The 20,334-nt window shown below is 41.0% G+C and overlaps 1 protein-coding gene across 5 annotated transcripts in view; it reads right to left on the bottom strand.

Annotated features, from left to right (window-relative positions):
• Positions 1 to 20,334, bottom strand: part of KALRN (kalirin RhoGEF kinase) — a 473,348-nt gene that overhangs the window by 208,736 nt on the left and 244,278 nt on the right. For all 5 annotated transcript variants that reach the window (XM_083865423.1, XM_083865425.1, XM_083865420.1 and 2 more), the window contains exon 10: positions 9,824 to 9,946. In XM_083865423.1, the coding sequence (XP_083721549.1) occupies positions 9,824 to 9,946 (123 nt within the window). The remainder of the gene's footprint in view (positions 1 to 9,823; positions 9,947 to 20,334) is intronic.

The raw sequence follows: 20,334 nt of genomic DNA, 5'->3' as shown, positions 1-20,334 counted from the left end.
ACCTGGCAACAAACACCTACCTCTGATTTTTAAGAGGTTTTAATTAGGTCTATTTTAAGCCTTAAACAAACACAATAAGACAACAGAAAATAAGACTGAGATGGTACCAGACCCTTCCCCACTGTGAAGCACTGCAGGTTTCCAATCCTTCCTGCACTCAGCTTTCATATGTGGGCATTGACAAATCCCAGCTCTGCTTGTCGATAGAAATCTTGGCCACCGGCAAAATAACCAGGAGCCAGAGGCCAAACCCCAGTGCTCTCAGCCATCACTCCTCTCCAAGCAGAAACACCCTTCATTCCACCAACAGTACCCTTGCTTCAGCTGACACATTTCACATGAAGGCTGCACATCCCATTCCCTGACATTAACAAGTCACAACCATCCCTTTACACCGTGCACTGAACTCAGCCTTGACCCTACTCCAGAGGAGGCAACAGCAGGCTCAGCTCTCTGCTTGCTGCAAAGCTGTGGATCTCACCAGTGTCACAAAGGCTCACCTACTACACTGCACAGAAAAAAAAACAGCACTGACAAAATCTCGTGCATTGGACAAAACACCCTGATAAAAATGAGAGTTGTGCATTAATAGGAGGCAGTGCCATTGTTCTGGAGCCCGCAGTGGTTTCTATTCTATCAGCTGCATACTAAAACAGGCAGTCATGCTAAACTAACACGTGTGCACATGCTCACTGACAGTTCAGAGACACCTCCTGTCTCAGTTCCTGACTTCTTGCAAATTCTGCAATTTCTTTCTCTCTAAATAAGCTTCATTTCAAACATAGAGGAGGAATGAGAATGCTGATTCTGCCTGCTTTTCTCATGTCAACCTTAGAATTTCTCTCCCTAGCAAAAAGGAGAGAGCTCTGTGTTTCTGCATGTGATGGTGCTCAGAACCAGACACTAAACAAAGGTGCCTAAATGCCTTAAACCAGAAGCCATTTCCATTGTGACACAAAACAGTCCTTCCTTGGGACATGGTTATGCAAAACCAGACCTCACAGACCACAGTTATGGAAGGCAATATTAATGGCTGGCTTACAGGCACCGAATCAACAAGTGAATTGTTTATTTGCACATTAGGATTTTTGTCCCTTTTCACATGTGTAATTCCAAGAGAACTCTGTAAATCCAATGAAGTTTCCCTATCTTTATATAGGGGAAATTGAGATCTGAACACTACCACAGAAAAGAAAAATTAAAAATAGGTTTATATGCAATAAAAAGATGGCTGAATACTTTCAATTTATATATAATCAGTATAAAACCTCTGCAATAGTCTCATAATGCAAGTGTAGTTTTTAGACAATTCAAAAACCTGATGCGGGACTAAGATAACATCCTTCATCTGGACAATTAGGGATCCATGACAGGGAAAGAAGAGAGGCACAATGACACAGCCAAACAGCCTCTCTGCAGTGTAGAGCTATCAAACTGGATTCTCCACTCTTCAGAACAAGTTAATTATATGCAATTTATCTGAAATTGGAAGGGTGATTTTGTTGTAAATCCTGTGCAGCAGAGTGATCAATGGAACTCAGTCTATTTCCAGAAAATTTGCACAATGATAACAAATACTTAAAATCTGTCCTTGAAAATTGTTTTGCTCTGTTACTGCATACAAATCCTCAATATTGGCTTAATCTACATTAAATTTCCTTTTCACCGGTGTCTGCAAAGCAGCACATGTGTGATTGGCAGCAATGTCACAACCAGTTGTGCCATTCTCCTGAAGCCATCACTGGCTGGCCCAGAGGCAGCACACTGCCTGGGGCAGCTCCTTCTACTGCACCAGAACAGAATCACAAAGTGAAAATGCTGATGGGATTCACAGTGTCACTCCTTTCCCCTTGAGCCTCTCCATTATCAATAGCTACTAGAAATTGAAGAGTACCAGTCCACCATCATTACGGATGAGACTTGGACATTGCTGCTATTAATCTTCTGGAATCGATAAGGTACAGTTTGATAACCCACTGACCTGCCAATAAGAAGAGCATGAAGAAAAATGACCAGAAAGTTTTAAAAGCCTTTAGATGATGATGGTTTTCATCAACAGAGACAAGTCAGTCAGAACAGCAGTGGTTTTTTTTAAGTCGTATATTTCACAGAAATTGTCAGAGGTAAATACCTTTTGTTTCAGCTCTAGGTTTATTCAGTCAATACATCAGTACCATATTAAATATATATTTTAGTACTTGGTTTGTATAACATATCAATGCTATAATTTTCCAGTGTTCTCTTTAAGAAGTTTTGGGCCTTGAAGAAACAAATTCCAGAATTTATCTTCTTTAGGAAACATTGGCCGTTTTCTGACTCAAAAAGAAATTAGTTTTAAATCTCAGAATTCACCACACAATAGAAAATCTGTTTTCCAGAACCCCCAGAATTAAAAAATATATATTTCTTAAATAGCGGAACTGTCTCCCTTTCTGCTATTGGAACAGCATTAAGCATTTACAGAGAATTAAAGGAACATATTTTAAAGACACAAAAATAAACCTACCCAAATAAACCAGTGATAGGAAGCTAGCTCCTGGCAATTGTAAAAAAAATGCATTGTGTTGCCAAGACTTGAGATTTTATAGGGTGCATTTAGATTGTGAATCATGCTGCAGGAGGTTTAATGAAAAGATCCAGCTGTCAAGTGATTTTGGAAGAGAAGAAATAGGAAAGAAAATCACCTTAAGCTGGAGGAGAAATACACTGAAATGCAAACTCAAAGACATGGCATAATGGATACAGCCCTTCACACAACTGACAGGAAGATTTCTGTGCCACTATAGAGCCTGTCTAAAAACAGATTCTTCACCACCAATAAATCATAGAGTACCACTGGCCACCAATTCATCTCCATTGCTTCCACAAGGTTTGCCAGGCTGCCACTACCGGAGTCTCCATGGGACTGATATCACAATGTGATCTGAAGAGTCCTTCACACCTCCCCAGGGAGAACACATCCCACATGCCCTGCTTCTGACTTAGGTCTGGCAGTCAAGAGTCCACAGCACCACATCCGACCCAGGCAATCTGCCCAACCCTTCCCAGCCTTTCTGGCTCCTGGCCCAGGCTGTGCAGAACCATCTCAGTGTCTCTGCTCTTGAAATGCAGATAGGTCCCGAGTCACCCAGGGGCTTCTAGACTTCACACACAGAGTTGTACCACAGCTCCCATGATAAACTCTCCCCTAGGTGTGCTGTTAGGAGCTTTTGGATCCAGCAGTCCCTAGATAACCTTCACAGACAGCCCATGTATTGGCAGTTCCACTGATCTCTGCTGTCTGTGACTGCCAGATGCCAGCCAGGAGCAGAAACCAAGAGTTCTGGAGCTCCTGCACCATGGTACAAAGGCCTGAGTAATCTCCTGCCAGTGGGCATTTCTTCCTCTTTGTGTGGAAGTGAATACATTTACATAAATGAAGTGAACAGGAAAATGCAGATTTTAGCTTTGGAACTTGCTAATGGCCATGTAAAAGATGATGAAAAATAAGAGTAGGCCTGATTTTTTTGTTGCCTGTCTCATGCTTTTCATTATTTTAAAAAAAGATCTGGCATTATTGAAAGTACAGTTATTATTGCCAACTTTGAGCATATTTCTTACCAGGTTTAATTGCCTGTTTTCTCCATGTTTTGGCTTAATATCCTACATAGGATTTTAGTCACTCAACCTAAAGTGAAAAACTCTGTATGCTCAGCAAGCTATTCCTTTCAACAACAAGATAGGTCACAAAATTGGAAAAAGTAAAACAAAATAATAATTAAAAAACCCACCCTAGGACAATGCTTCCTAAGTGCTCATTATCAACACAGACTCTTAATTTAATCCTAGTTGGTTTACATCAGTACTGAACTTCATGCCAAACTTTAGAACAGCAACATCCAACAGAGCTGGAATTTTCACCCTGAAAGCCAAACAAGTAGCTGTTTGCAATTCAGCTTTGGCCTGACTATTCCATTACTACACATAATTTTATATCAGTTCAAGTAAAACTATGTGGGACTGAGAGGTTACAGAATACTATTTTTACCTGAAAAATTTCTTACTGGATCCTCCAGATATTTCACAAGACAAACAACATAACTGTATTTTTTTTCTCAACATGTTTGCACCTAAAGTTCTTTTTATCTGCAAGGGCTTTTCAAAATCTCTGAACTGCCAGTATTTTAGGAACAGCACCATGGAGGAAGGGAATACTCTAGAAAGAAGTATCCGAGAACAAATTGCTTCTTAGATGAAGAACATCTCCTGAGCTTTGATTTCTTATAGCTGATACAGGCCTTTGGCTTTCAAGGTCTCTGCTGAAAGCCTTTACTTGCAAAAAATACACTTACCACCCTGAGATGAATAAAAGGAAGAGCTGAATCTTAAAGGAGCTGTGCATGTACACAAAGGTTAACTTTGATGGTATAAACCCAGTGTCCAGGTTTATCATCATCTTCCAAAGCTGTCTTGGAGGAAGTCAAGCACAGATACCCAAGAACAGGAGCACTGAAAAGCATCCCAAATGCCAGAGTGCAAAGTCCAGCATTTTTCTCACATTTTGTCTGGCTCTTCTTCTTTGCAATAATGCAAGAATTTGCATTTATGCCTTGGCAAAATGGATCCCATAAAGCTTTCAAAGTCAGGAATAGAGGATCCAGCCTTGTACCTACAGCAAAACTGGTTTAGACACAAGGCCTGAACCAAGAGCTGCTGCACTGGACAAACCCCATGGACTCTGATGGCCACACTCATCCACCAGTCAACCTTCTTACTGTGTTTGATAAGAAGGGACAGCCCCAACATTTTGAGCCAATGCTGTTCAGAACACAGACTTTGTTGTGCTATTTCCCCTTATAAACATCAGTGCCTTTGGATTACCATGAAAAGCACACCAACTGCTGCATGCAAACACACACACAGGTACTAAATGCAAACCCAGCTGTAGCTGGGAGCTTAATGTGGCCCAGGAGCCTTGAGAACAGCTCCAAAGACCTGAGAACAGCTTATCCCATAAACACAGATGACAAGCACCACCTTGACTTAAACCATGGACTGCCCAGCTTCGCATTTAAAAAAAATAAAATATTAGGGGAGTTGTTTTTCTGGGTGACCTTGAACAACGTGTGTTTTGTCTGGGGTGGGAGAACACCATGGGACAGGGAGCGAGCCAGCTTCCACTTCTGTTTCATTTCAGTGCGAGACAGTGTTTGGTTAGTTTGGATGAGAAATACGGGCCCTGTTTCCCATTAGGGCTCCAGCCTCTCCAGCGCATTGCGAGTGCCATCTGCAGGTGGAAATCCGCACTGGTTCCTGGCCGAGACGTGGACAACCCTGAACGACAGGAAATATTAACTCCACGTCTGAGGGAAAAGCTCATCAAGGCAGAAATACTCACTTCAAACCATTCATGAAACCGCTCAGACCTGTGGCAGCAGAATGCCAGGGATTATCAGAGCAGCTTCCCAGGACATTTCCAAATTCCGCAGCAGCACAAAGGCAGCAGTGCTCTCTGTGAGCAGAGGAGGATGCTGAGAAGGCCACCTTAACCTCTCATTGCCGGGAATGCCAGAAGAGAGGAAAATGATCTGTGACCCTCTCCTCATTTATTGAGAACAGGAGAAGTGCTTCCTCCATGTGCAGTTCAGCTAGATAGTGCTGAAGCATCGGGAGACTTTTCCAACTGGAAGGCATGATGTTTTCATGATAAAAGGCCTGAATAAGGAAAAGCTAGGGAGTCTAAAATGAAATTATCTTTTGATTTACTGACTGTACTACAGTTATCTGATTTGCAAAAAAGAATTCCAGCCAAGCAAAGAGGCCATCATTGGAATACTGCAGCTACATCCAGAGTGATATTCCTTTGGTGATGTTTTGATAATGCCTGGCTACAAAATTTCAGTGCATGGCAGGCACTGTGCTGTGCCCAGGTTGGCACTTTCAGAGCCCAGCCTGTGAACAGCAACAGCACTGACTGAGAAACAGTTGCAGGTATATACAAGATAACAACCTCCCTCCCAGGAGCTCAGGCTTTTTAATCCAAATTCAAACATTTGCCATCTGTGCATTCCGTGTAGTATAAACACAGTCAGAAAAATTGCCAGAGCTTTGTCCAAACAGCAGTTATGAGAGAAAGAGACCTCAAATTACATTTCCTATTGCCCACAACACCGTGCTGTAAAATCACTGACATTTTCTGAGCACAGCTGTATGCAGGAACGTGATCTATTTGGGCCATGCCTGATTGAATCATTACATCCAGATTTATCAATCTGCAGTTTCTAATCAGACAGAGAGGGAGAACGTTCCACCTCTCAATCTAGTGTGGTGGCAGGTCAGTCAATCAGAGCATTTCTCAGCACAGCAATGCCAGACACAAGACTCTGGTTAACAGACAGTAAGGCAAAACTAGGAATGTTTTGCCCCCTGTTAAAAATGTCAGGAAGACTCCTAAAAATTGCTTCTAGTCTGACCTTTGCAAATGCCCTCCTGAAACAGCAAGAGATAAGAACAAATGTATCAGAGCCAAAGAAAGTGGAATTTTGAGAATAAATTTATTCTGTACGGCAGGCTAAGCATTTTTATCAGAGAACTGCCAATATGAATTATTGCTTATATTGTCAAACTCACCAGGTGAATCAGAACACTTTTTGTATTGTTGGTTTGGGTTTTCTTTTAAGAAAAACAAACATAACCCTTCTTATTGCCATTAAAGCTAGCGTTTAACATCCTGATGAAGGGAATAGGCAAACTCAACAGTTTTTTAGGATGGTGGTGTATCTGCTTCATTACATGGTTATATTGGGAAAAGTCCTGCCAGTTATCCACCCTAGCCATGGCAAAGATGTTTGCTAGATTGAGAAAAATAACAACTATTTAAACTTAGAGTTAATTTCTAACCAACTGTAAAGTGTTAAGCATCAAGAAGGGAGTTAGGAAGAATAAAAATTGGTCATAATCAAAGTAGAGAGGAGATTTATTCCCCAACTGTAAAATCAACCCCATTAGAAGCTTCTGCAAGAGAATTCCAGGAGTGATAAATTTATGGACTCTCCTCTTACCCTATTATTCTGTCCAAAGCAAAGAGTATTGTATTCCCAAGTCCTTGACCTCCGATAAAAGCCTGAGATTCCTCTCACTTCCCCTCACTGTGCGTCCCCGTGTCCATTTGCCAGCACCACATTCCAGCTGCAGACAGGCCTTGTAAATTACCAATGATAATCTCATGTGAATGCACCAGAGCAAAGTGTTCCTGTCAAAGCTCTTGGGAGGGAACCCGGTTCACTTTCTGTCAACTATTTGCAGTTAGGATGCACCATAAACTGAACATTCACAACAGTCCAGGCAGAGCAATGAGACGCTCAGTGACTCTCCCCATCAGCTGTAAAGGAATCAGATTCAGAAGAGCTCAAGAGGTTCTATAACCTCATAAATGACACTTTTTTCTGTCCTCTGCCTCCCCCTTTGAAACACTCACCTTCACTTCAACACATGTGGTCACCCAGTGAAAAAGATTAATTTGCTCTGAGTTTGGCTGAGTGAAGTGAAAGGAAACGTGTCTGGAGTCATCCACAGAGAGATGTGCTGCAGTGGTATAGAAGGAGGCCTAGCAGGGAGGTTAGGAAACTCTTCAGCAGAGTAATTACATTCTGACTTACCCTAGTGCCTACAGCAACAAACTGCACACTATGAGGTTCCTCAACCCTGATGTGGGGGATGGATCTCCAGTGAGATCCATCTCAATCTCCCCTTAATGAGCTGTTGTTTCCATGTGCAGACAGTTACATGGATTGCTCTCATCTCTATTGTCAGAACTCTGTTATTTTTCTGTCTCTTCTCACCTGTTCTTAATTTGTTTCCTACATCTCTAGTTAAGTAGTACTCAGGAGGCAGAAAAAAATACTAACTGTGATCCAGAAAATGTGAGATGTAATAGGAATTATGAAGGAATGTGTCAGAGGAGGAGGATTTAGAAAATGTTAAAGACACAAAGGACATGAAATCACTTCATTTCAGCTCTTGTATATTGCATGATCCTAATTTTCATTTGCTAGCTCAGTACAGCATCCAATAACAGCTGACTCAACCAGAGCACTCATTCTGGAAAGGACCCTAATATTGATTTTAGGATGAAAACTGACACTAACTTGTGCTTTTGGATGAGGCCTTGCAGAAAAGCCATGATTTGCAACCTCCAGCCTAAAATCCATTTTAATAAATTTGCAGAAGTTTAAGTTTTTAGAAAGTCAAGCCTACTACCAGAAAGATTAAATCCACAAGTGGTTCCATGAAATTTTAGAAACCCACCGATGCAGAACTGCTGCTTTCAGGCTGTGAGATTTGTCAATGTTATGTAAGGATTTCCCATCACAGCTGAATTGTAACACTGAAATTCATTGGCAAGCCAAGAAATGGGATACTCCATCAAGAGCTGAAAATCTAATGAAAAGAAAGATGTTGGTAATTTGAAATTCCAACAACATCGATAGGAAAAGATTTCCAAGGGATTGGTAAATTAGAACAGTATTAGCAGAATTAAACATGTTGAACATGGTTAAGAGACACATAGGAGAAGATATGACAACATTCTACAGATATTTAAGGGTTGTTGATTCATACCATTTCCTGGGATTTATCCCCTTAAGAGAGATAAATAAGACTACAGGGATATAAACAAGGGAATAATATAAAAAAAAAAAGAGATTGAGAGAAATATAAATTCACTATGAGGGAGAGGAAAAAAAAAATCTCATCAGTAGCTGCCATCAGGTGGTGAAATATTTTCCCTGAGGAAACAGTGAAAGAGGTATGTCCCTGTTACTGGAAATATCTTAAAATAAACTAGGCCAGCACGTGGGAAAGGTTTTGCAGAAAACCAAAACTAAAACCTAGTAAATTTTTATCTTATGCCACTTTGAAACATTTGAGCAATAACCTGCCCTGTGTTCATCAGGAGGACAAAGCATCTGATACATTCTGCTTTACAAAGATTAATCAGGAATTTATCCAAAATACCCAAAGGAGAAGTACCTTTACAGATTAACAGTTACAGATAGGAGATGTTTCAAATCTACCCCAAAATGGTGTAACATGATCTGACAGTCAGAGCTGAGACTGGGTAATTTCTGACCATGGACACTTAGGGGGAAAAAAAATTCTATTCAATCCATGGAAGAACTTACAAAAGGTCTTCTTTCTTTTAAATTCTGTAAATAAAGACAGGATGTATGTTTAAACATCTACTCTGACTCCATTTTGAGGAAGAATTGTAAGATTTTAGCTTCATACCAAATTCCTGGAAAAATCTTGCTTACAGTTTTCTATGAGCAAAATTAATAATAACAATAACTATTTCTACCTATAATGACTGCCTCTCAGTCCAAAACAAAAAAATCCCTTCCACATAATTCACTGAAAGATGGGAACGATACTTGTCCTTACTGCAAACTCTGGTGTTTCTCCTCCTTCTTGACTACTTCTTCCCAACTTGTGCTCAAGGCTCTCAGTCTCCACTGTAAGAGTTAGGATTGATTTTTCCATCACTCTCACTCATAACCATTTCCTCCATGTCCCAACAGAAAGTGCTACTTTCCTGTAAGCTGCTGTAATTTCTCATGGGCTTGAGACCTTTTATCGACCCAGTGTGGTGATTTTCTGATTTTAAGTCTGCCACTACCCCGCTCAGCAGTGTGCATGTTGACTTCCAGACCTTGGAGACAGGATCCTGGGCAGCTCCAAATGATTGAAGAGAGCAGCATGACCCAAAACAGTGACAGCTTTTTCTGAATATGCAGAAGGAGTAACAAAAATGAAGCCAGCAGAAGTCTCTGGTTCAGACTCTTACCTGTGCTACCTCTTCAAAATCATCGTGTCTTTTCTGCAGCGCACGTGCTCTGTGCAGAGACTTCCCCACTCCTGTGTGTTTGCTCAGAAAGGCTTCCCCATGATTTTCAATCCAGTCCAGGACCTGCCAGAAAAGAAGAACATCCAGTTACCTCTCCTGTCTCAGCAGCACAGAGAAACCCTGTGAGGGTGAGCATAGAACAGCTGCAGAGGAATGCCTTGTGCTTGCTACGGCTGAACACAAGCAGCTCTGTCAAAATCCATTCTAACCGGAGAGAAGATAAATGCTCCTGGATGCTACTGCTAAATTAGGTTTATTGAATTTTTGCTATTCAATTTATTTTGAAGTGTAGCTTAGTTATTGGTGCCTGGCAGATATTAAATATTTACTTTCACATAAATGACTTTTGGGGAAAGGGAATCAGAAATATGGAATCTTTTACAGGAAGTACCCTCTTCTGATGAGCTTGTGTAAACTGCAAAACAGCAACAGCTGATTTCACATCCCAGTGTGAGAGGTAGTCCAAAAGAATGGTGGGTGGATCAATTAAAATCTATTTTATGTGGAGGGAGAGCATTATCAGAATTACCAGAACGAAAAGGTTAAGAAATCTTCACTGCAGACCAGAAAATATTGAAAATGTGAGCCCTCCAATTCTTCCACGTTCTTCTATTGGGTTCCAAATGTAACTGATCCTTATGAAAAAGTGGGATGGCAAATCTGATACTCTGAGAGTTCCAGAGGATTCTCTTTTAAAAGTATGTTATCTGCATGTGCAGCAGCCATGTGGAATTTCTTCTCACAATAACACTGACAGTAAAATTCAGATCAAATCTCTTTGGAGTCTACTACAAGCTGGAAGAAACTTGACAATATAAGGTTGGGCAATTTCAGAGTGAGACTGATACTCTTTCTCCATCTCTTTCCATTGCACAGAAGCTAAAGGAATACAGAGAACTTGAGCAGCACCGATATTTCTGTAACATGTGGGACTTCCTTATCTCCTCAAGGGCACAATTACACACCCAACAAAATAAGCAGCAAACCCAGGTCACCAAGACAATGAAATAAAACTCAGTACAGCTACAGCAGGCTGGCTGTGCCAGATATTATAGTCATTATATGGCTGGATAACCACAAGATTCAAAATGCTACCTGGAGGAAGAATAGCCCTAACTGTCCCTGTAGAATGATCTGTGAAACTGTTCAAATAACACTAGTGGCAATTCAGACAGTTTTAACTTGAGCAGAGCATTGGGAATGAGGTGTTTGAATACAGCCACTTCCAGAGCCCTTTCCAGACTCCTTTTTGCTGAGGATCAAACCACTGCCTACAGGAAGTCTATGACCTATGGCACGACTAAACTGGCAAAACAAATCCTGCCCAGGCGAGGTCAAGGGAAAAACAAACTTGAGGGTCCACTGGCACGGAATGTTGATAATTTGTGTGGGATATCATAGGGAAACATGGGAAGAAAGAGATGGAAGAATGGTTTGAGAGGGAAAAGGTTGAAGAAGCAATCAGGCAATAATTTAGCAAAGTTCTGGGATGATAATTGCTCTTCCTCCAGGCTAATTTGTAGGATGAGAATATGGCAAGATGATTGCATTAGTGCAGTTAAGGTCAAGTCTTTTAAAAGCTTAAAAAAAGTTAATTTAATTTTTAAATAATAATAAAAAAGCAATGGGGCTCTATTTTAAAAGGGAAAACAGACATTTCAAGGCAGCACTTTGAAAATGAAGTCTCTTTCTGTAGGTATCTTTCCTAATCAGGAAATGTGAAAACTAAGAAACATCTCATAACTTTATCCAATTTAAATCAAAATCTCCTTGGGAACCAATCCTTTCCCAGCAAATCCTCATGGTCTGTACCCATTTTACATGAACACAAAATGTCAAAGGAGTAGTAAATCCGTTACTTTAAGGAACTATATCTGCTCTTGAAGTTAGTTGAAAAACTTCTGAATTTTCACACCTTTTAAACTGTATTTCCTTTAGCAGAAATTAATGAAGATGAAATGAGGATGACTTGGGTAAGAATCAAGGTCAGAAAGGAACTTGAAGATCATTGACTCCAATCCAGCACTGCCAAGCCCACCACTCAACCAGGGCCCTAAGATTCTGCCTGTCTTTTAAATACCTCCAGGGATGGTGACTCCAGAGTTTCCCAGGCAGCCTGAACACTGAGGGTTACTCAAACATGTCAGTCATTGACCCCTGCCCTCGTGCAATAGAAGAGAGGAGAAGTGTGAGCAGGTGATTAAGATGCAGTGTGTGGTACCAGCAGTGACAGAGCACCCCGACTTCTGCATTTGACCCAGGCCATGTCCAGCAGTTCCACTGCTCCTGAGTGAGGTGACCCACTGAAGTGCCTTGGCCAAGGGAATCATTAATCTTTGTTACCCTGAGACCCACTGTTGTTGCCATAGTGACTCTTTAAACTAGGTTATTCTGAAAACTGAAAATAAATTATACCATTTTACACTTCAAACAGTTAAGAGTCAGATCTTGATCTCAAAACAGTACAAACCTGGTACAACTCAAAGGGGTTAGTTTAACTCTTTGGTAACAGAGCTGTAATAAATTCCAGAGCAATTCCACCTAATTTATTCAGCATTAAATGAGGCCCCATTTCAAATAGGTGCATAAGCATTGCCTAACTTTAAACATATGGACAAAGCCTCTAAAATTGTGTAGTGAAAGGAATCCAGGCAGTATCAAGTATACTATGAGCACTTTCTTGCTTGTTCTTGAGATACTATGGGCTACCTAAATTCTGGTGAGATACCAGGAATTCATATGGCACTTCAGACCTCACAAGAATCAAACTTTATCTTCCCTTTTTCTATAGCTGCTATTATGAATACTCAAGAGCTCCAAGGCTCTGCATGTCTGACACTCCTATTCCAGAAGCTCTGCCTTTGCCAGGCCTGCTTTTTGTAACCAAGAAATGCAGTTAAAAGGTTCATGTTTCAGATCATACTTTACATCCAAAGCTTATTATAAATGTTTTGTTCCACTGCACAGCAGCAAAATCCAATGTTTTCTGTCAAAGCCCTTCAGAACTGTACAAGCCTAGTTAGTAATACTTGCTGGATGTACCAGATTTTGCAAATACAAGACAGAATCTCTTGATATTTTCTTTTCTTCTAGCAGAACTAGAAGCTGCACATCATATGTGCATTTATTAACAGTACAGTTCAAATAAGACATGCTCTCAGGTTACCCACAAGCCACTCCTTTACTGGGAGGCAAAAGCACCTTTAGGAGATACTTTGCATGTTTGCCAGGGAGACCACTGACTATGAGTAGAGGCAGCAGCCTGTGTGGGATTGTCAACTTCTATCCACTGGAATTCCATCTAGTGGATAAAGCTATTCTGTGCAGGATGGCATGGCCAGCACAACCCCTGGCCTGCTACCAGGCCCTCCAGGAGAACCTGGTGTCAGCAACAGCACCAGGGAAGACAGAACAGACACTGAGAATCAGAAGAAAAACAAAATTAAACCCGCCCCTCCCCCCCCTCCCCCAACTCACAACAACTCAAGAAGACTTAAGAAATACTAATCCTCTGTAATCAATAAAATGCACACACAGTCTGATTTAAATCAGTTTCTTTTTGTATTCCAAATCATTGCTGAAAATAGATTCCTTTTCCTTATTATCCCTGGCCCTGTCACAGCAGGGTAATGTCAAGTAAAGGTCTAGCTGAGAAAATACACCGAAATACAAAGGAACTTATCCTCTGGCTTTTCCTGCTATTATTAATGGTTTATAATAGAACCCAAAACAAAACTCAGTCACTCTCATCTGTGGTTTCTACCTCCTAATAAAAACTGAGCTCCCTTTTACACTTCTTTCTTCATTATGAATTTATGTTGGGGGCACAATAAAATATTGTTACAAAACCTTTTAAAGATGGGGATCACACTTCATGTTTGAACCAGAAAAGTCAACTTTGGCTCCTACGAAATGATTTTAATTTCCAGAGGCATCTATAGCTGACTGAAAAACTCAGATCTTGTTCCCACCAAAAGTCACAGTGAAGTTTCAACTGCCTTCAGCAAACATGGACCAGCAAAGACTTTATGTTTGTCAAGTTAAGAGGCAGGAAACTCGTTGTGCATCCAGCAGGATCTGAGCCTCTGGACACACATCTGAACACCATTTTCAATTTTCCATGTGGCAATGTGTGAACATGTGCAGTTCCTGGGTTGTAGTGTACAGGTTGAAGGAGGTTTAAGTGCAGCCCCAGGTACAGGTACAGCCCTGCTGATGCAGCTCAGCAGTGCCAGGAGAAAACAGGGCCTTTCTCTGTTCACTGCCTTCAGTCAAATATGTCAAATCATAAAAGAGTTTCAAGAAATAAGTAGAAAGCAACAAAGATTTCATATCAGAAGTAGATTGGAATTGGAGTGATTTGGTTCAATGCCCAGCATGGCAGTTCAGCAAATGACTCAACGTCCCTGCTTCTATTCACTTTACTAAAATGACATTAATCATATTTACAGCTGAAAAAAGCAAGGCTGACAGAGAAGGTGGAAAGAAAGCTGCCTTCCACTTTAAGTTTTTGCAGCCTCTAGAAATTTGTGGTTCCAAATTTGGTTAGGGATTCTAGGAACCTTTTCCACTAAAGGAACATACTGAAATATTATAAATAATAAGCAACGTGATTATTTTGTACAGACAGCTATACGAAAGGGAACAGGCAATCCATTGAGAGGCAGGGCTTTAAAATCAGGTGTAAGCTGCTGCAAAACCACTCTGGTACAAACATCTAATTGCTGAGTGTATACCTATAAATCCTGAAATCTCATAGCTTCATCTGTCCATGCAGCAATGAGTAATTCATCTTCAGAAAATAATACAGCTAGCCTACCAAGTTCTTCTGTATTTAATTCAGCTCAGACTCTAAGTAATAAGAGTCACATTTCAAACTGTCTTAAGAAATGGTGTAGCCCACTATCAACAGACAAGCAATCTGATGTTTCAGAGGGGTTTTTTGGGCATGTTTGTTTGTTTGTTTGTTTGTTTGTTTGTTTGTTTGTTTTAAGGTGGAAGTGAGTGAACAGCACTACATCCATTAACATAGTCTGAAGACTGGAAAAGAAGGATGAGTTTTGATATTTCTTCAATCCTTTCTCAAGGAAGAGCTCTCTTAAAACATTACAACAGACAATGTTCCCTAAAGTAGGTTAAAATTTTTTTACCACATTTTGCCTCTCCTTTTCAAAACTCCTCTGTGTGGTATGTGTGGACTCAGCTGTGCCTGGGTCTCTTTTAAAAGCCAGAGAACTAATGCAGCTGCTATTAAGTAGGAGTTTTTAATCACTCCCTGCTTTTGCTCTCTAATTGTAGCTATTCCAAATACCACGACATAATTAAAGAGGTCTTTTGAAAAGAAAAAACATACAGTCCCATTTACCCTTGGAGGGAAAAACAACCTTACAGACCTATCAGTATTTTGCTGCATATTGCAACTAAATTAACGAGGAGAATTAAATGCAGAGCCAATTAAAACATTTTTTTTAAAATTTTCCTTTATTCCCTTGTCTACATTCAACCAATAAAAGAAGTCCCTATGAAGTCAGATTGTAGGTGTTTTTATGAGCTTCCTGGACATTATGTGAAAGTTTCACCTCTGCACAATTTTTCATTTCTCCAACAAAAATCTAACTTTTGTAATTTAAAGCTGCACTAGTTTGTCAAAACAGAACATCCATGTTCTGTTCTTTGCAGAGGGGGCAGCCTCACAAAGCACAGCTGACACTGCTGAACACATCGGAGTAAACTAATGCAACTACTGAGACATGTGGGTCCAGAGGAGTGTCAGGAAAGTCCTAGATATGCAAAAATACATGTACATAGTCTTATTCACACTTCTCACTGCTTCTGGCACCCTCAGATATCCTACAAGCCCATCTGGAAACAGGTCTGTAGGAGTTTATCCAGAGAAGACAGTCCCTGCAGCAGGATCCTTGTTCATCAACAGCTTCTGCAGTGGAAAACACTACAGAATAACAACTCCCCCAGCAGCCCCCTTCTTAGAAGTTTCTATTGCAAAAATATGCAAACAGATTATGAAAGGGCTGCAGACTTCAGAGGATGACTAAGTGAAGACATCCTAAATATCTCCCATGGCAATGGACTGCCACCAATGAGACTGTTCACAACTTTTCTAGCAGAGGCTCAGAAGTTCATGGGGACTTGCTGCAGCATTTTTCTGCCTTTCCCCAGCCACCTCCAAGAACTTGCACATTATTGTAGACCCACAGACCTGGGCAACAGTCACAATTACTCATCTGCTCCCAGATATGTCACCCTCTGTGGGCAGTACAGCTGCTCCCCTCATGTGATGATGAGAGAGACGCTGCTTCACCTGAACTCCTTACCTTTTCACAGGCTTACATGACAAAAATAATCTTGTGTCTGCTTTCTGCAGATGGCTACTATGTACTGCTACAGTTCTTCACATCTATAAACGTATCATGATGGTTTGAAACTGATATGAGTTTGGAGAAGAGTGAGAATACAATGTGTTCTGGTCCCATCCACCTTCTTTTTTAAAGAAGAGAGTTGATCCCAGCTCGAGTAATTAGCAAAATGTAGGATTTAGTTATGTCTCTCTTGGAAACAGCACGTTCAGTTCCGGGCTCTGGCAGAGCTGGCTGGGTGTAGGCTGGGTATTTTGAGAGCAAGACTTGTCCCTTTCCTCTGGTCATTGCCTGAGGTCACCCAGCCCCAGCCTGCTCCTTCACTAAATGCCATCAGCTGGGATGTGAGCTCCCCAAAAGGGAGTGAGAATGTACACCACATGCCTCTCTTACCCTGAGAAGGAACTTCTTTCAATTTAACATCGCTTTCCTTTGGTAAAGTTCACATTCATCAAATGTACCCCACTTATCTTTCATTTTCTCGATTAAATGTTTTACTTCACAAAATTTGGCAATGCCTCTCTAAAAACATTCCAAGTAAGAGAACAATAGACAGACAAATGAAACTAATGTTTCCTCCTTAATGTCTGGATTGTTACTAATGTTCCCAGATTATTGTTTTTAAGGAAATCTAGGAAAGAAAAAACATATCTTCAAGTTAAAAACCTTGTTGTATTCTTTAAATGCTGAACTTCTTTTAGACAAAATTTTAAAGCTGAGTGTAGGTGGAGAAGCTATAAATAACCACATTTGTGCATGTTCCTTCTGTACAAGACACAGAAAATGTGCTCTGCATCAGCATAGAAAGATGCTGCTGTGCTCTGCATGAAGCTCCTCCAGGCTGACAGGCAGATTATTTCTTTTGCAGTTATGCTCCTGCATTGCTGTTTGTGAGTCTTTTCTGGAGCTCTCAGGAATCATACCTGGCACTTAGCTGCAGGGTAATGAATTAGCAATACAATTAATCAAGTTTGTCATACTATGAAAAATGGTAATATTCAGAAATTCAGAAATATTTTCTTACTTAGGGCACTTTTGGTTGCTGCTGTCCATAGCACAAGTTAAAATGGTGATTCTGCTCCTTCTGAGACTAAGATATTTTTTCCAGGTCTCCCTTTCTTGTCCCATATTTGTCCTTTCACATCGTTTTTCCAGATGCAACTGCTGGGTCAGACATGGCTGTGGCCAGCTCCAGTCTAGGTCTGGCTCCCCTCATCTGGGCTGTCTGCTCGGATATAATCAGAGTTTTCTGAAAGAATATCTCTCACAGGTTTCTCACAGCTCAAGAGGATGCAAGGAATATTGTCCCAGGCAGAGTAAGCGTTGAAGCAAAGGCAACCTGAAAACTTACTGATTTTTTGCTCAAGCAAATCTCCATTTCATTTTCCTCTATGGTTGTTTCCACTACTTTAGCTTACGCTTTGAAGTTCCCAGGAAGAGAAACACCAGATAATTTGGCCCAGTTTCTTCCTAATGTGCACTTACATAGGGGGTCTCTACTGCTCTTTAAAACCAACAGATAAAACAATATCCTAATTATTAGAAACCTCTTTTACTTTAACAATGCTGAGACTCTGCTGTGATCATGTGCACTTGAAGTTTTTATTAATTCCTCAAATAATTATTTGACATCTTGTGCTTCCTCCTACCTCTAGTAACTCTCTGTTTTGCTTCTCTGGCACCACATCAACAGAAAAACAGCATTTGAGGACCTGACAGTAAGTGGAGACATTCACAGGACTCAGCTGATTTAGATTTCTAAGATCTTGACCTCCAAGTTGTTGCTACTAGTAACAGCTATCATCAGAGCTAATTTTCATGTTTGTGAACACAGCAGCGCAGTGCCGGTTTTCAAGTTTCTGAGGAAAAGCTTTCTGATCCTATAGAGAAATTTGTGCATTTCAAAGTGTGGCCTTTCATGGCTTGTGAAGTATTTTCCTTGCATATGTTTGCTTTATTTTTTTTTTTCCTTGGTGGGAGTGTCCAAAATATAGAAGGACCCCTTGAAATGTATAGTAGGTGTGGAGGAGGGAAAAGAGAAGCTACATAAACTCTTTAGAAAAGCACATTATTCTCAAATGTGTAAACAAAGAAATTGATTTGAATTCTGCCAACGACAGATGTGCCTATGGGTTTCAAGAGGAGAAACAAAACAAAACTAAAAGAAAGTGGATAAAGATTCAGAAAAACATAATACAACTTCTTCACAGTTCCAACACTGATTTGCTGTATGGTCCCTTTTGGAGCCTCAGTTTGTAAAACAAAGGAAGAAATTCTCTGTCAGATAAACGTCAGGCTAAGACAACAGGATCATTACTGCTATCACAAAATGGACATTTTGATAGTATCAAGCCACTGAAACCTGTTACTAGTTTAAACAAGATATTTTTTAAGTAACAATTAGAAAAGACTGAGAAAGCAAAGAGGAGCTTTGCAACAGAGTATCTTTAATGCAAGTGCTGTGCTCTAGGTCCTAGACAAGCACTCAGGCACTCCCCACTGTGCTTGAGTTGCCCACTGCACCACAGAGGAAACTGCTGGTTGATACTGAATATTAAATAAAGGATATTGAATAAAGCCCTGCTTTGGGTTACTACGGGGAGCTGATGATTTAATCATCCAGGTTTAACAAGGCTTACAATCACAGCACACAGCAGAGACAAGTTTAGTGAGAGAAAAAGTCCCAGCTGGGTCAAACGGGTCTTGGTGGTCTTGTGGCAGTAACAGAAAAATTCACCAGCATGGCACGTGCAGCACTGCAGTGGCCTTAAACATCCCTGCCAGGAACAGAGCCCTTTGTGGCTCAGCATCCTCCCAACAGCTGGGAAAACACAACCTTTCTCCATGGGGCTCTGACCTGATTAGAAAGTAGAGGTAAAATACGGGAGTGCAAACCATGTGGGGAAAAAGCAGGAGAGTAGAAGTGGAGAAGTAGGAGAACAGGGTTGAAAGAAGTCCCTGCATGCTGTAAGTGGCTGTTTGCAATCAAAGACTTTTTTATGAGCTCTTGTCTTTTACATAAATATCCAGGTGCCTCACAACATTTTATCTCCCAGTTTATATGTGCCAGTAGAGGGCTATGTCTGACCTCCTGGCAGTGCTCCCCTGACACTGGGTCCTGGCCAGCAACTCAAACCTTCACTGTAGCTTTTCTCCTGCTGCAGGGCCACTGTAGCATCTCTTCTGCTGGTGCTTCCTTCTGTCAGTCACTGTCCAGGCAAACCAGCTGTGCCCAACACACGTGTCCAGGGCAGAGAAGCCACAGCTCAGTACTGCAGGTAACTGGGGAAGGGCCAAGTTGCTGTGGTGTGTGAGAATCTTTGCCTGTGGCACACAGACCCTTGCTGAGCTGGGCACTGCCTATGCCAGACAAAGCTGGGCTGAAACAAAAAGCCTGGAATGTTTACATCCTTGTGCAATTTCCTGCTGATTCTTCCACATGTCACAGCAGAAAAGGATCCTGCGAGGGTTTCAAAGGCTGAAAGGGCAGTGACCTTACAGATGCACCAGAGAAGGCCATGGATAATGGCAGTGAGGAGCTGTTTGTCAGTGGATAGCCCAGGCTCCCATGGCAGACAGGAAATGCAAAAATAAACTAGAAAATATGGGCAAGAAGGATCAGACTTATGAAAACCCTCTTCAGCAAGGAACAACCTTGAGCCATTCAGAGATAAGAGGAGACACTTAAATGATTCAAGGAGTGAGACTCATGAGCAGAACGAAGGGCAGAAGTGTTTGGGGACTTTCCCTGTGAGCACCTTTTTAAAGAGAAGCTCAATTTTCTGCAAACTGAAATTTTCTGTGAAAAACTTTCTTTCTTGTTTATCTTCTAGTTTGATGGCTCCAAGGCTACAGCATCCCCTTACCCTGACCTTCCTTCTCTTGTTGTTTCCTAACACCTTGTGGACTTTGAAAACCTGAGGAGATGAACAAGCAGAAACCATAACCAAAACACATTTTGATTTTTAAAAGTTACTTTTTGTTGGAGGAATGGGGAAAATAATAAAACAAAAGAAGTTTCATTTTGTGGTTTCCCTCCCCCCTCAACTTTTCCTCCTTATTTGGGAAGGGAACCAT

Source organism: Zosterops lateralis, assembly GCF_965231275.1.
Source record: "Zosterops lateralis genome assembly, chromosome: 7".
NCBI classification, from domain to species: Eukaryota; Metazoa; Chordata; class Aves; order Passeriformes; family Zosteropidae; genus Zosterops; species Zosterops lateralis.
The sequence above is the reverse complement of the archived record's forward strand: the minus strand, read 5'-3'. Positions and strand labels throughout refer to the sequence as shown.